Consider the following 16,176-nt stretch of genomic DNA (forward strand, 5'->3'; position numbering starts at 1 on the left):
GACCATTTCAACATTTTCTTCCGGATTGTTTACCATTGAAGAAAATTTGCATAGGCACACGACGCACAATATATGTAATTAACGCAGAAATTAGTCTAATTGTCGGGGCCTACATGTAAGTCGGCAACTTTGGAAAAGTACACTACATTTGTTTACCGCGGAGAGGAAAAAGGCTCAGGAAGTTTAAAAAGCAGGATATACAGTTTTAAAACAAGCATTTGAATAATTTTAACACTTGAAGAATTTACGCATATACAAGAATATACAATGTATAGCTATACAAGTTTACATCATTAAGCTTACTGAAATCATTTTCACTCGGTTTCTGAATTGTATACACTAAAGTACCTCACAGAATATTGTCAGTTCAAACTTATATCTGTTCCTTTTTGTTATTATGAAAATCATTTCTACATCATGAAAGCATCTTACAACCATTTACTTTTGGCACAATTAAAATCTATTGAAATAAAATTCATTGATCTGTTGCTCGCGGATTGAAGAATGTGATTTAATGAGACTGGTTCATGTACCTTACTGAAAAGATTTTATTAATTTTGTAGTTTTATTTGAAAATGTGAAAAGTTATTTTTAAATTGATGCTATACACTTACATGTATTCAATGCTTTCTCTAGAATGTATAACCCACTCCCACATCCCTTTAAGGGTTATTTGGCTTAGCTGGTGGAAATTCTACCTGCACCAACTTGTCAAAATATTTGGTTTGGTCCTCCAAAAACTAAGCACCCACTCAAATTTGAACTTTGTGCCTCTCTACCTCTACAGTAACATGCGCGGATCTAGAGGGGGAACACCCCCCCCCCCTGGGATTTGCAGTTATTTAAAGTATTTAAAGTATATACTGAAACAAATAAAAATGACTTTGGAGCCCCCCTTGAAAACTTAGACCCCACCATCACCACCATGAAATAGGTGTTTTTCACGTTTGGAAAATGGATTTTACTTTTTTTTGTTTGGTTGGTTGGTTTTTTGGGGTTTTTTTTTTTTTTGGTTTTTGTTTTTTGCTCGTCAAATTTTTTGGGGGGTTTGATAAGTTTGGGTAGGTTTTTTTTTGTTTTTGTTTGTTTGTTTGTTTGTTTTTTTTTTTTTTTTTTTTTGCGTGTCAAGAAATTTGTGGGTTAGAATTTTGTTTGACGGGGATGGATCCCCCCTCCCCTGGAAAAAATTCCTGGAGCCGCATGCAGTAATACAACGTTTGCACTCTAATTTTGATAGCAATAAGTGTAGTTTAAAATAAAACAACGGTTAAAAAAACGTCGTCAATTTTATAAGTTAAACAATTGTTGAATTTCTCAGTGTGTATTTCATAAATCGAAATAAAAATAGCGAATAAAAGACGAAGAAGTCATTATTTGACATCATTCTTTTCTCCTATCTTCCAATGAACCTTAACTACGACATACATGTAAGTAAGAGTTATCTCTCTTGAGTCTAACTCTTGTGCAAAAAAGGTTATAAACACTTCAAGAGTAGTTTGACCAGTTTAGGAAGACAAAGATGAAAATACCAGCTTACCATCCAAAAAGTTAATAAGCGGAACTTGAGGTAATTTTAAATTATGTTCTGTAACATATAACCTAATGTGTAAACAGTACGATCGATATTTCAATCAAAAAGGAAATGGGGACTGCGAGGACAGGGTTCGAAATTCACTATATACAACTCGCAAAACGTGAGTTAGGTAACTCGCAAAAACTTACGAGTTGATTTTTTTTGCATTGAAACTGTAGCAAAACTATATAATATGACAGAACACAATGCTTTTGATTTAAATCAGTAATTTAACTAAAAGTCACACTGTAGTTGTATTTTATGTATTGTACAGTAGTTACTTTTTCCTTAAGTTACATGTATTTGAATTATATAAATTTAACTTTATATGAAAGTTGCGAATATTCTTATAAAATTGCGAGTTCACTTTCTTGGTACTCGCAATTATTTGCGAGTTGTAATTTTAGGGAGTTTCTAACCCTGGAGGAATACAGTGTCCAAGCACAGGGGCCTGAAATGTGGATCGATAGCATCCCCATCTCTTTAATTAAAAAAAAAAATGTAATAGCTTATAATTTCTCAACAACAAAAAATCCCGTCAATCACATCCATATGTCGTTCTATGCAAGCAGATTGTACATTTTCTTACGTTTAGAGAATGACCTTGTACCGTATTATAAAAATACACAAAGTATATAAGAAACAAACAGGGGTTCCCTGCTTTAAGACATATTTCCAAGGTAATAACAGTGTTACCTATCATAATTTTGCAAGCACTCTGTCAGGGGGATGTTCTTCTACTACATGTAAGCTTGATATCTTTAACCTAAACCCCATCATTTACATATATTAGTGTTTTATATGCCGTAATCATTAGTATTAGGGCAGCTTTATCAACTCTGAAACATGGCGTAAGAAACGAAATTGTCAAAATTATGTTTTACAAGAACGTCGATAAATGTATCGTTTTAAGATAGTACTACATTAGTAACTGTAACATCGGTGGAGGTTGTCATGGAACCTGAAAAGCAGGACTTGTTTTATTCAGCTAAGACCAAGATAAATAAATTGTGTGTTTCCTATTCCAACCTGAGAAAAAATAGGGTAGGTAGGTAGGGAAAACATTTTTATTTTATTTTAATATTTTTTTGGTAAGCACGCTACTATTTTTTCCTGGGGAAACATTCTGATTAATGTGTATAGGATATGCATATTCTGAAACACGGAAGTGATCGAGATTAGGATTTCTAATACAGGGAGCCTCGTTATTACGTTGACGGTTTTATAAGATAGAACGTTGACGGTTTTATAAGATAGAACGTTGACGGTTTTATAAGATAGAACGTTGACGGTTTTATAAGATAGAACGTTGACGGTTTTATAAGATAGAACGTTGACGGTTTTATAAGATAGAACGTTGACGGTTTTATAAGATAGAACGTTGACGGTTTTATAAGATAGAACGTTGACGGTTTTATAAGATAGAACGTTGACGGTTTTATAAGATAGAACGTTGACGGTTTTATAAGATAGAACGTTGACGGTTTTATAAGATAGAACGTTGACGGTTTTATAAGATAGAACGTTGACGGTTTTATAAGATAGAACGTTCAAAATATGTTTTAGGGTCGGTCGGGGAACCGGAAAGACACTATTTATTTATCTAGGCCTGACTGGTTTACTTAAAATATTTACAGGAATTTTAAAAAGAAGGAGACGAAAATCGATCTATTACATGTATTAGTAATTTTATTTTATTTCCACATACATGTATGCGTTTAGATATTTAGGATTCCGTCCGTGTTCCAATTTTTGAGCAAGGGTTAGGAATTTTACAACATATCGTATAGAAGACAATTGGTATAAATTAATAGCCAAAGAACCCCTCCTCTATCCCTTTCCATTGAGGAGCAACAATACTTAGTGCATGGACATGATTCATGTATATATGATACGTAGATTTATTTCCTGAAGCTAGGATAAATCGAAATTATGTGTATAAAGAGTCCTTTCTAAATATAAAATAATAAAAAAAAAATAACATAGACAAACTTGTGAATAATTTGAACTAGTCCGCGAATGAGATCAACAATGTGTCTGTTTTATGATGGATCACCCATATTTGTCTTTGGATATGACGCATACATATAATAATCTGTTGTCTTTTATGTCCGTTGTAATTTAAGTAGAAACCAAACAATTTTATAATGACAGTTCTAAAATTTATCCGTCTGCTTTGTCAAACTTTATCTGCAAGTCAATATATCGCGAGAAAATTTGATCATTTCATAAAAATGTAAAAAGAACATCTGTAACAACGCAAAAACTTCAACAAACAAATAATAAAACTGGTCACCGTGTGTGCTACCGCTCTCTGATCATTTTACAAACGTCAAAGAATTTCGTTTCACCATCATTTTATTTTATAATGTGTGTATATTAGTTTGAATAATTTGTGATATCTCAATGAGATGCACAACTCAAGGGCAGTAAAGAATTGAATTTTCAGCCAGCACTTCTAATTATTCAGTTACTGTATTTCTTATTAAAGTTTGACATTTGTTGTTATAAATCTAACCCGAGCTTTTTTGATGAAAGAGCGACCAGTGCTCGTCTGTCATCGTCTGTTAACTCTTTTTGAAATTTGGAAATCTCCAGAATTTATTGTTCAAACAATCGAACTTAGAACAACAGCGCATTACAAAAGAAGATACAATCTTTTTTAAACATGGAGCTTTGCCCCTTCCAAGGATAGATAACAATACGTTAAAAGGGTCATTTAGAACGAATTCTGCCGTAAGAGAAAAAAATAAATAAGCACTCCTTATAAAATGTAGATTCATATGTGTTCAAAATATGCCATCGTAGCTGGTGTTGTTTTGAGCCCTAGTCTGTAAGCTAGGATCAAAGCTTTTGAACAGGAATATGTAGCAGGAGAGGGGCATTAAAGGGGCATGGGTACACTTGCATTGCTGTTTTGTTTACAATTTGAATTTTTATTTGAAAATTAGCCTCAGTTTAATTACCTGAACTTACATGAAAATTCTTTCAATGAAGACTCCAAATACATTGGCACGATATCTGTTATAATTGTTAATGTTTACGTTTTACCGGTTGTGTTCGATTTGCTGACATCGCTCAAATCACTTACCGCAAACTTGACAACACTGGTTTTGTTTTCTTACAACCCCCCCCCCCCCCCTTTTTAAAAATACTTTTCTTGATTACATTTTTAATAAAGTTTATTGACAGACTTTAGATTTCCCACTTTCCTTGAATATTATGGTATAAATTTTAGGTCATGAAAGTGCAAAGACCGTCACGTGTGACAATCAAACACGCCCAAACTTTTTCAGACAAAAGAAGTTTCTAAACAGATTTATTATTTTTCAAAATAAAATATCAGCCTGAAACGCTCTAGCAATAATTAAGTTATGAAATTCTTCCAAAAATTCTGAAGATAATAAACTTCAGATCTGTATCCTGCTCCATTATATAATAAATTTGAAGAAAATTCGTATAGTGAAGATTTATATTTTCTCTAGTCAAATCATGGCCAACCGGGGTTAAGATAGACTAAGCCACGGTGGGAAGTCTCAGTTTCGGATAAAAATACACAATTGTAAATGTGTACAGAAAAAGTCTTGACTTTGAAGTAAAACTCTAAAGTCCAACTTCGAAGCAAAATAATTGTCCCCAGATTTTGTCTATGAATATGCAAACATTTCCAAATAATGTTTTAGTTTGAGGAAGCCATGATCATAAAAAGCCTGGATGGGATGGGGCCACGATATATCGGAACAAAGTTTTACTTCAGAAAATCGAGGACATATTTAGAGATCTATATAGCTACTTTTTAAGAATTGCATGACTACAGTAAATGAAGTTAATTCTGAATCAAGCCCATGAAGTGTAAATTCAAAGTTTTAAATCTGTTCACATCATTGGAGCTAGCAGGATCGTCACAAGCCACACAGGTTACCTATTTCACAAATTGTCGTAATGGTTTAAGTTTTGTCGTTTTGGTACATGTAGTACGTACATGCATGCTTGGATGAGCATGAGTTAGTATCATCATAGGCTAATAATTCTCGCTTTTATGTCCTGCCTACAAAATGATCGAACCTTAAATGTTTGTCAATCATTCTTTAACAGTTTCGGGGCGTGTTTCCTCTAAAAACTGATTAAAATACAATAATGGCGATAAAAATATCTCATTTTATGTTCCTGCTCAACATCTTCATATCGTCCTCTCAAAATATCAGGTCGATATTTACAAAGCAATAACCAAATGACGTGTCATAAATCGACCCTGAGTATCGGGTTTCTGATAAAAAAATAAGATTCAGATTTCAAAATAGACTGATGTGATAAAATATTATTAGATCTAGTTCATCTTCTGAAGACAGCAAACAATGTTTTATTTTTTCATCCTGGATTCGAAAGAGAGATGATATATCCAGAAGTTTGATACTATCGAAACGTGTGTGATTTAGTTGCTATGGAACCGTCCAAAATCGGGTCGTTCACCCCGTTACGCTATCATAGGTGCGAGCCAATTTCACCTGCGTTCAACTTTCCATCCCAATATCAAAGACTGAAAACGACTTAGATTGTTTGTTTATGCGTTTTAACTCTACACACCGGGTGTTTCTTCGATAGAATTTTAAAAGTCGATTAACATGAGGTTATTGTGAAATCACCTTCGCAATGTCCATTAAGAAATGACAGAGTAAGAAATTGCAGGAGGCTATTAATTCTCTTCGATTTACTTCACGCTTGTGATATATTGATTCGCGCGGTCGACATCCAGGATTTCAACATATAATAGGAAAAAATCCTATGTTTAAAAAGTTGACCACGTGACAACGATTGCAAAACTGCCGTGTGTCGTGAGTTACTTAATCAAAATTTAAGCTAGGAAGAGCTGCGGCTAAAAGGTAGGAAGAAATTGTATCTTATGATAGTTAATGGACATTTTTTTTTACTTTCATTAAATCTATTATCATTTTATCTTGTACACTAAATTAAATTTCCTCCCACAAAAATCTGGAGAAAATTCAAATAATGTACGTGTATATACCTCCATCCCGTCATAAGAACTTTGATAAAGCATATGTTTTATTGGTTATGTGGATCATCTTTTTTCCGTTGATGAGACCAATTGTTGACCTAAAAGTAATGCACTGTTTATTTAAGTTGATGCTGAAATTTAAAATCGATGATTTGTATTAAACATCGTTAATTCACCATGTAACCGGCACATACAAGTGTATGTTCGTTACATTACGGAAGGTGTCTTGTGTACCACAGCGCAAGGATCACAAAATGTGTCAACTTTTGTGCAAAAGATACGTATCTTTTTTCAGTCATTGAAAAAGAAAACATATTTTTGGATCAAGTACCCAAATAAGTTAACCTACATATATGTCCTCCGACATTCCAGTTATCATTATTTTTAAAGTTGACGAGAATCCACGCTGTTCGAAAGCATTTTAGTACTTTTTTTTGGCGTACTCTGATTTTTATTCTTAATATTAAACATACTGTACTTTATGAGAGATTTTATTTTATCAAATAAAAATCTTCAATGTGTAGACATATTTAAGAATTTTATCTGATAGTGTAAAATCTACCAGGGAGGTCAATAACAAGAAACATATCTTATAACACGCAGTTAGGATTTTCTCCGCATATTTAATAAAAGTGTCTTGGAGTTTTCTTCGCCTTTTGCCTGAAAACAGTTGTAAAAAGAAAGGAACATGCTTTTTTCAGTCAAAATTTAACATTCTTAAGCATTATACTATCTGCATCTATCCTCCCCTGATATGGGCCAGTGCATGTAGAATAAATTGTTGATATAGTAAACAATTTAAGTAAACATTGTTATGCACTAAGAATGTCCTCCTTTTAAACTGATTTCAGAGTGACACAAAAATAAAATAGAGTTGATTAACAATGCACTTCCAAGGCCGGGAAATTTGAGACGGGGGTTAAAATAAATGGGATCTTGGTGTTCGATGTCATGAAAATACACACTCTATACTTGGTAGAAGTCGAAATTTACAACAATCAGGGCCAAATTTGTGTGTCATAATTGGATATTTACAATAAACTTTAGACAGAATACTTCATGTCTTGTTTTAAATACGGAATTTCAGCTTGATTTTATTGATTGACGAGAAAGTAAAAAAAAAAGGAAAGAAAGAAAAGAAATACACATACTTGAAACGCATTTTCAACAACTAAATGTATACGTACAGGATATATTAAAGTTAATATGAATTGCAATTTTTCAAAGATCGACATTTCAATCTTCCATTCAAAACCACACTGTAATCTCTACGATGGAATTTAAATGAAAGTTCGCTATTATTTAACGTGATATAGTTACTGTAAACATTATACAAGTCGGTCATCGTCAAGAATGTTGTAAAAGTAAAGGCATTTTATGGTCCATTGAATTAAGCTTGGGTTTTAGGTATTAAGTCAACCGATAAAAAATGTCCAATCTCACTGCTCCAGTATTGGAATCTAGCCATTATATGCACAGAACTATAATCTTTATTTCGCAATTTTAACGAAAATTTGTTCTTTTGTTTACTTTAATCTTCACTAAGGGCGATTTAAAATCACAGACACCCAGGTTAAAATAGAGGACAATGCGCATTTGTAGAAAAAGGCAATTTAGAATTGAGAAATCAAATCAATTTTATGGTGTATTTTGAGGAAATGCGAGAGAAAAAAATCTCACTTAATGATAAAAAAATGATTGAATGATATCATTTTATATTCATTTGAGTGTAAAGAAAAAACGTCAAGACATTAAAAGGAGGTGGATTTTTTTTTACCAAATCTAAAATCATGCTCAAGGAAATGTTTGTTATCTCAACCAGAACATGATTTAAAATTACTTGGTCGGAAATAATAATCTTTAAAGTTACATAATGAGTCGAAATCATGTGTTTCTTTTAAGATTTCTGTACCATGAGGCGAAAACTTGATGAAAATTATGAATATATAGCGAAGGTATATGAGGCAACTAAACTGCACTGCAAAGCAAGAAAAAACCGCACAATATAAGTGCCTGAAAAAAAACCCCAAAGGTTGTATCTACCGTTTCGTCGTTAACTTGCTACATGTATATGTCAAGGTCACATCACTTCTATTTTTTAGCGTAAACTTGTACACAGCTTTCAGTTGGAACATACGAAAGTGATAAATATGTTCTAATAATCTTTTTTGAAGATTGTTGCAAAATTCTTTGTCTACCGACATTCATTTTTTGTACTTGAGACCATGGTAACTTCATCTTTTCCTACGCACGCGCACAATAAGGAGGAAGAAGTAAAGCAGTATTTTCGTATTGGGCCATAAAAAAATATTTTTTTCTCCATAAAAGTAGATTTTTTTTAGGTTTCGAAACCTGTAATTTTCTGAAACCTAATACTTTCAGGAATTGAACAAAATTTGCACGGGCCATGTAAAAATTCTGTGTTTGTAAATTTTCTCGTTTGTGCGTCACATTGTCGCTTTAAATGCAACATTCTCCTTTCAATCAAGGTTTAGTTAAATGTATTTATCCCCCCCTCTCTCTCTCAAGATGTTGAAATTAAAAAGTACAAATAATTTTATATTTTATGCACAGAGAATAAAAACGGGGCTACCCATTATATCTTGACGAGATTCACTTTATTTATTAGAAACAGGTTGGGAGCCTCTCGCAGAAAGACGTAAAATAGCCAACTAGATTTTATGTTTTAAGTACGTCACAATTCGATACCCGATTATTCAAATAAAATTCAGCAAGGTATATAGATTAAAAATATAATACACGCAATCGGGAGGAATACATTTTTCCTAAATGTAGACTCGAAATATGTTATTTCTGATATAGTAAATCAATGGGACAATATAGTTTAATCACAAAAAGCATTACATCTTGTAGTTTTAAAAACAATGTTAACACAAAAACCAACCAACCAAACAAAAAAACCCTCAAAACCTCTTCCTTATTTTTATCATGGAAACAGACGACTAAATATATCATACACACTAAATTCAGATGTAACTGTATTTTGAATTCTGACCTCTTTTTTTTAAATTTACAATAAATATTATTGAGAGTCTCAATTGTTCGTGTGGTACACCAGAGGACTCATATTATTTGTTTGTTTGTTTGTTTGTTTTGTTTTGTTTGCAACAAATATCATCATGTGAAGGAGGAATTTTTTTTGAAGGCCTTTTATGCTTTTTTCAGTTAAATCTTATTGAATGTCACATTCTTCTATGGGAAGACGAAGAACTAAATGATGGTAGATTTAAGATTTACGTAACTTTTACCAAAAAAGAACTCCAGATACATTAACTTGCTTGTTTATAAATCAAAGTTTATCTACAGATAATGACAGTTGTAACTATTTAAGGTGAAAACCTCTTTAAGTTGTAAGGACCTGCGTTCAAACCTCTTGTACAATAAAAATACAATCAAATCTCTCTCTCTCTCTCTCTCTCTCTCTCAGTTTACAATAGGACTGTTAATTTACAAGCTTACGTAACGAACACGGACCTATATGGGGGGGGGGGGGGTTAGGAGGGGATTCTCCCTCGAATTAGCGAAGTTATTAAATACACATAATAAAATAGCTAAAAAATAACCTTGGTTTCCCCCAAGAAAACACTGACCCCTGATTAGTTGCGCCTGCGCAAAAGCAATTCTAAATAAAATATTCGCAAAAAATATATTTTCTTAAATTCAAGGTTGTTGAATAATATTAATTTGGTAAAGCTTGGCTTTTATAGAGGATCTTTAGTTTTTCAAAAGATGTACATGTACAAAGAAATGATCTTTACAAAAAGGTATTCGAATTTGCGAAGTTATTAAATAAACTTAAAATAACTATAAAAAAATTACTTTGGACCCCCACCCCCCACCCCCGGAAAACATGGACCCCTGAGAAGTTGCGCCTGCGCAAAAGCAAATATTCTCCAAAAAAAAATATTTTCTGAAGTTCAAGGTTGTTGAATAATATTAATTTGGTAAAGCTTAGCTTTTATAGGATCTATAGTTTTTCAAAAGATGTACAAGGAAAATATCTTCACAAAAAGCTATTTTAATCCCCCCCCCCCCCATTCGAAAAGCACGACTACAAGTGTTTAAAGAGAAATGCGAACATTCCTAGTAGATTTATTTGTTCTAGTCGTAACCTCAAGTATTGGATATGTATTCGAAGTATACTGAAGTCTTTAAATATCTTTTATGGTCATATATTTTATTTTCTATTTGATAGTGACAGTATGAAGTGTTTCCTTGGGTTTAACAAGCTAGACCTCCGAATTAACACCCCTGAAGATGAGTGGGTGTTTAAGGAAGAGCCACACTCCTCCCGGCGACAGGAAATCCTACGAAAATATCCGGAAATCAAAAAACTGATGGGATATGATCCAACAATAGCTTACATAGTGACAGTCGAGGTTCTCATTCAAATCTTCATGTGCTGGTTATTGAAAGACTCCAACTGGGCTACAATATTCATTCTAGCATACTGTTTCGGGGGTGTCTTAAATCATTCATTAGGTAGTGCTATTCACGAAATTGGCCATAATCTGGCCTTTGGACATAGTCGACCTTGGGCCAACCGACTTCTTAGCATTTGGTGTAATTTGCCAATTGTAGCTCCAATGGCCATAAGCTATAAAAAGTACCATGCTGATCATCACCGGTACTTAGGTGAAGAAAACCAGGATGTTGATATTCCTACGCGACTGGAAAGTTTCTTATTCCGCCACCCAATCACAAAAATATTGTGGCTCATTACCCATCCAATCATCCATGCAATCCGACCCTTTTACAAGAGTCCAAAACCTCTGACCGGTTGGGAGATTATTAACACTATTTGTCAAATGATCTTTAATGGACTTATTCTGTATTTCTTCGGCATTAAGTCCTTAACCTACTTGTTATCAGGGACTTTAATGGCGCTTGGATTCCATCCTCTAGCTGGGCATTTTATTTCCGAACATTATCTGTTCCATGGAAAACAGGCGACAACATCGTACTACGGTCCGCTCAATTTCATTCTATTTAACGTTGGTTATCATATTGAACACCACGATTTCCCATATATTCCCCATACTCGTCTTCCGGAAGTGAGAAAAATCGCGGCGGAATATTATGACCACCCCTACCATACATCCTGGGTAAAGGTGCTGTGGGACTTCGTGTTTGACCGTGAGATGGGACCCCACGCCCGAGGAGTGGGTTACAGAAAGGAAGATGTCAAAGAGGAATAGTGAAATAAATATATTATTGCATATGTGAGTAAAGTTTATGAAGGATGACTGACAATTTCGTACTTTCTACTGTTTCTAGCGTAACTGTACAAAGTGTACTTTTTCTAGCGTAACTGTACAAAGTGTACCTGTGTAAATCAGTGTTTTGCTTGCTTGTTATTGGAACTTTGTTGGTTATGACTGTTGTGGTTTCTTGGACAATTCTTTCGTATTATCGTTCAAAATTTACTGAATATTTATTTTCAAATAAACTTATTGCACTACAACATTAGTTGTTATTTTGCATGACATACAATCATGTTACTAGTATAAGAACTGTCTAACAACACCATGGAGAGAAAATAATAGACGAAGAAACAAAACAACAGAAAGACACAAATTAATATTGATCTGTAGAGAAAAAATCTTGCCTTTGGCCGAAATTTATAAAATAACAAAGCAATTTATTCATTTTTTAGCTTACTTAAGCCGAAGGCTTGTGAGCTTTTGATCGAAGAGTATTCGACGTCCGTTTGTCTTTCGTCTGTAAACTTTTCACATTTTCGACTTCTCTACAGGTCCAAATCTAACCAAACTTGCTAAAAGGCTAAAAACGGAGAGTCAAGTTTGTTGAAATGACCACGCTTTTTTTTAAGGGGAGATAAACAAGAAATAATGAAAATTAGGTTGAGTTATTTGAAAATCTTTAAGAATCACTGGACCAGAGATGATGAAACTTTTATGATAGCTTCCTGATATATTTAGATTCAAGTTCAATAAATATTTCAAATCATGAGGACACGTGCACAATAAGAGATCAAAGGGTTACAATGGAATATGTTAGAAAAAAAATCTTGTGAAAAACTGCAGGGCCCTGATTAGTGATCTAGATACACAAGCATCCTCAGATAGTGCAGCTTCAATTTTAATGTTCATATAATTTTGTTCATATCTTGGGCTTTGGGGGGGAGGGGGGGGGCTACAATATTAATTCAAGTGATATTCCTGTGCTAGCATCCTCAGTTAGTGCGCATTCAAATTTGTCCAAATCATGGTCAGGGGCGAGGGAGGTCGGGGTAATAGGGGATCAAGTTTAACATGGGAATGAAAACATGTTTAAAATCTTCCGTTTCAAGAAAAACAGGACCATAATTAGACTTCTAAATATGCAACCATCTTTTAGGTTGTGTATATTCAGGGGCCCATTGTACGAAAGAACTTACGTCTAAGACCGAAAACTTAAATTGATTGTAAAATTTCGCAAAATAAATGATTTTGTTTAAAATTACTAGCGTAAAAATATCTTACTACATTCCTTTAAAAAAAATCACAACCATTTTCAATATAATGTAAATGGAACAGTTACAAGCAAAATAAAATGTTGGTCTTAGTCGTAAGTTCTTTTGTAAAAACGGGCTCCAGAAGGCTTTCAGATAACACTCAGTTTCTTGTGGATATATCAATGAAAACACTGAACACTTCTTCCTGTACTGTTAAAATAATGCTGAAATAAGAACAGAATTATTTCACATCATAAAAAAAGGAGCAATAAAAAAGGAGCAATAAACCTTGACATAATTCTATTTGGGGACCCAAATTTGGGTCAACAAATAATATCAACATTGTTAAAGCCGTACATAAGTATATCAAAAAATCCAAAAGATTTTTTATGAATAACCAGCGTAACCATTCTGTATCTTCTACGACCCCTCCCTTCTTTCTTCTCTCCTTGCACTCCTATTTTTTTCCTTTCTTAATTCTCTGCACCTTTTTTTCCCTTCTTTTGTTCTATTGTACATTTGTTGGTTGTACATCACGTGTATCTGTTTTTAGCTCACCTGAGCTGAAAGCTTAAGTGAGCTTTTCTGATCACCCATTGTCCGTCGTCTGTCCGTCCGTCCGTCTGTAAACTTTTCACAATTTTGACTTCTTCTCAAGAACCACTGGGTCAATTTTAACCAAACTTGGTACAAAGCATCCTTGGGTAAAGGGAAGTTTAAATTTTAAAAATGAAGGGCCAAGTCATCATCAAAGGGGAGATAATCAAGATAATACAAAAATTGGGTGGGGTCATTAAAATATCCTCTTCTCAGGAGCCACTGTGCCAGAAAGGCTGAAACTTATGTGGAAGCATCCTGGGGTAGTGTAGATTCTAAATTGTTCATATCATGACCCCCGGGGGTAGGGCGGGCCACAATAGGGAATCTAAGTTTTACATTGAAATATATAGTAAAAATCTTTAAAAATCTTCTTCTCAAGAACCACTGGGCCAGAGAAGCTGAAACTTATGTGGAAGCATTCTGGGGTAATGTAGATTCTAAATTGTTCAAATCATGACCCCCGGGGGTAGGGCGGGGCCACAATAGGGAATCCAAGTTTTACATTGAAATATGCAGAAAAAATCTTTAAAAATCTTCTTCTCAATAACCATTGGGCCAGAAAGGCTGAAACTTATGTGGAAGCATCCTGGGGTAGTGTAGATTCTAACTGTTCAAATCGTGACCCCTCGGGGTAGGGCGGGGCCACAATAAGTACTACGGCGGGGGGGGGGGGAGGTGAGAGAAATCAGGTGAAAAACAGCAACGCCAAAGTTACTCAGGTGAGCGCTGTGGCCGATGGGCCTCTTGTCATTTTGTTTGTGTTGAAGAGGACAATCTAAGTTGGAATAACTTGTGTCCAATCCCATTGATTGTGTTTCAATAAAATATGTTTAAATCAGAAATCCAGAGGCTCAAGTGAACTTTTCTGATCGAAAGGAGATGGGCGAACATAGCATGCAGAAAGCCTATAGCTTCAGAAATATAAAAATCATGTTCAATTTGTGAATTTAATATTTAGAGTAAAGTTCTCATTATTGAAATTTATGTAATTGTGATAAACAAAACTTTTCTGAGGAAAATTTTCTCGGCAAAATTTATTCTTTTATTAAAAAAAATTAATGTGGTATTCGTGGGGTTCGAACCCTAGCAATAAAAATCCTGAGAATCATTTTCTTTCGAGACTAGCACGCTAACCACTAGGCTACACAGGTCCTGACGAACAGTGGCATTTAAATCATGTTTGTGATATGACCCTTGACTTAATGGACTTCAAGTATTTCTCGAAAAGATGCGAACGTTATGTCATAAAAGTATATTTTTAAGGTATAGTGGGTCATTGCTCCATATTTTTGGCAGGCAAAAAATGTATATCTTTATGCAAACTTTGAGGATTAACTTTCAAAAAGCCGGAGCGAAGACCCACTCATATCGAAAAATAGTGTTATAGTATGCGAAAATGACTCTTTTTGCCCGCTTTAGTGTGTGTCTAATATTTCACAGGCAAATAATTTCAAACTTTGAGGAATTTTTGCAAATTGTAGAGATTTTACATAAAGTATATTTTAATGTTAGACGAAATATCAAGGAAAATTTTGTTATAATAGAAATTTAATTTTTCATCTTCATGTTTGTCACACTATAGGCTTATCGCTCGTCATGTTCACCCATCTCCTTTGTCCGTTATCTGTCGTAGTTGTCGTCGTCGTTGTCGTCGTAAACTATTCACATTTTCATCTTCTTCTCAAGAACCACTGGGCCAATTTGAACTAAACTTGCCACAAAGTATCCTTGGGTAAAGAGGATTCAATCTTATTCTAATGGAGGACCACGCTTTCTTCGAAGGGGAGATAATTATGATTTTGTGAAAAATTAATGGCATCATTTAAAAATCTTCTTCTCAAGAACCACTATGCTTGAAAACATGAAACTTATGTGGAATGATTGTGAGGTAGTGTAGATTCAAATTTGTCCAAATCATGACCCCCGGGGGTAGGATGGGGCCACAATGTGGGATCAAAGTTTAACATAGGAATACATAAAAATCTTTAAAAATCTTCTTCTCAAGAACAGTAAAGCCATGATTAGTCATATTTATATGGAAGCATCCTCAGGCAATCTAGATTCAGTTTTGTTCAAATCATGACCCCTGGGCATAAGGTGGGGTCACAATAGGCGATCAAAGTTTTTCATAGGAATACATAGAGAAAAATCTTTAAAAATCTTCTCAAGAACAGCAAAGCCATGATTAGATATATTGATATGGAAGCATCCTCAGGTAGTTTGTATTCAAGTGTTCAAATCATTACCCCCCGAGGATAGGGTGGGGCCACATTGGGCGATCAAAGTTTTACATAGTAAAAAATCTTTAAAATTCTTCACAAGAACAGCAAAGCCATGATTAGTCATAATAATATGAAAGCATCCTCAGGTAATGTAGATTTAAATTGTTCAAATCATGACCCCCAGGAGAATAGAGGGGTATAACAGGAAATCATAGTAATACAAAGGAATATAAAGGATATATCAATAAAAAAAAATTCATCTTAAGAACTTCAAATCCATAGTGTATCT

At 34.1% G+C, this 16,176-nt stretch overlaps 2 protein-coding genes across 3 annotated transcripts in view; both read left to right on the forward strand.

The window, feature by feature from the left end:
* The window catches only part of LOC133174667 (uncharacterized), a 304,409-nt gene that overhangs the window by 87,994 nt on the left and 200,239 nt on the right, over positions 1–16,176 (forward strand). The gene's annotated exons all lie outside the window — the stretch shown is intronic.
* Positions 1,500–12,072, forward strand: LOC133174416 (sphingolipid delta(4)-desaturase DES1-like). Of its 2 annotated transcripts, none has more exons than XM_061309540.1 (2): positions 1,500–1,567; positions 10,804–12,072. In XM_061309540.1, exon 2 carries the CDS (start codon positions 10,811–10,813, stop codon positions 11,804–11,806), a length of 996 nt encoding a protein of 331 aa, XP_061165524.1. In that variant the 5' UTR covers positions 1,500–1,567; positions 10,804–10,810; the 3' UTR covers positions 11,807–12,072. The 2 variants fall into 2 exon arrangements, with proteins under 2 accessions (XP_061165524.1, XP_061165523.1); XM_061309539.1 differs by lacking the exon at positions 1,500–1,567 and adding an exon at positions 6,200–6,453.

This window comes from Saccostrea echinata, unplaced genomic scaffold (assembly GCF_033153115.1).
Source record: "Saccostrea echinata isolate AGI-Se365-2 ecotype Australia unplaced genomic scaffold, CSIRO_AGI_Sech_v1 ptg000058l, whole genome shotgun sequence".
Lineage (NCBI taxonomy): Eukaryota > Metazoa > Mollusca > Bivalvia > Ostreida > Ostreidae > Saccostrea > Saccostrea echinata.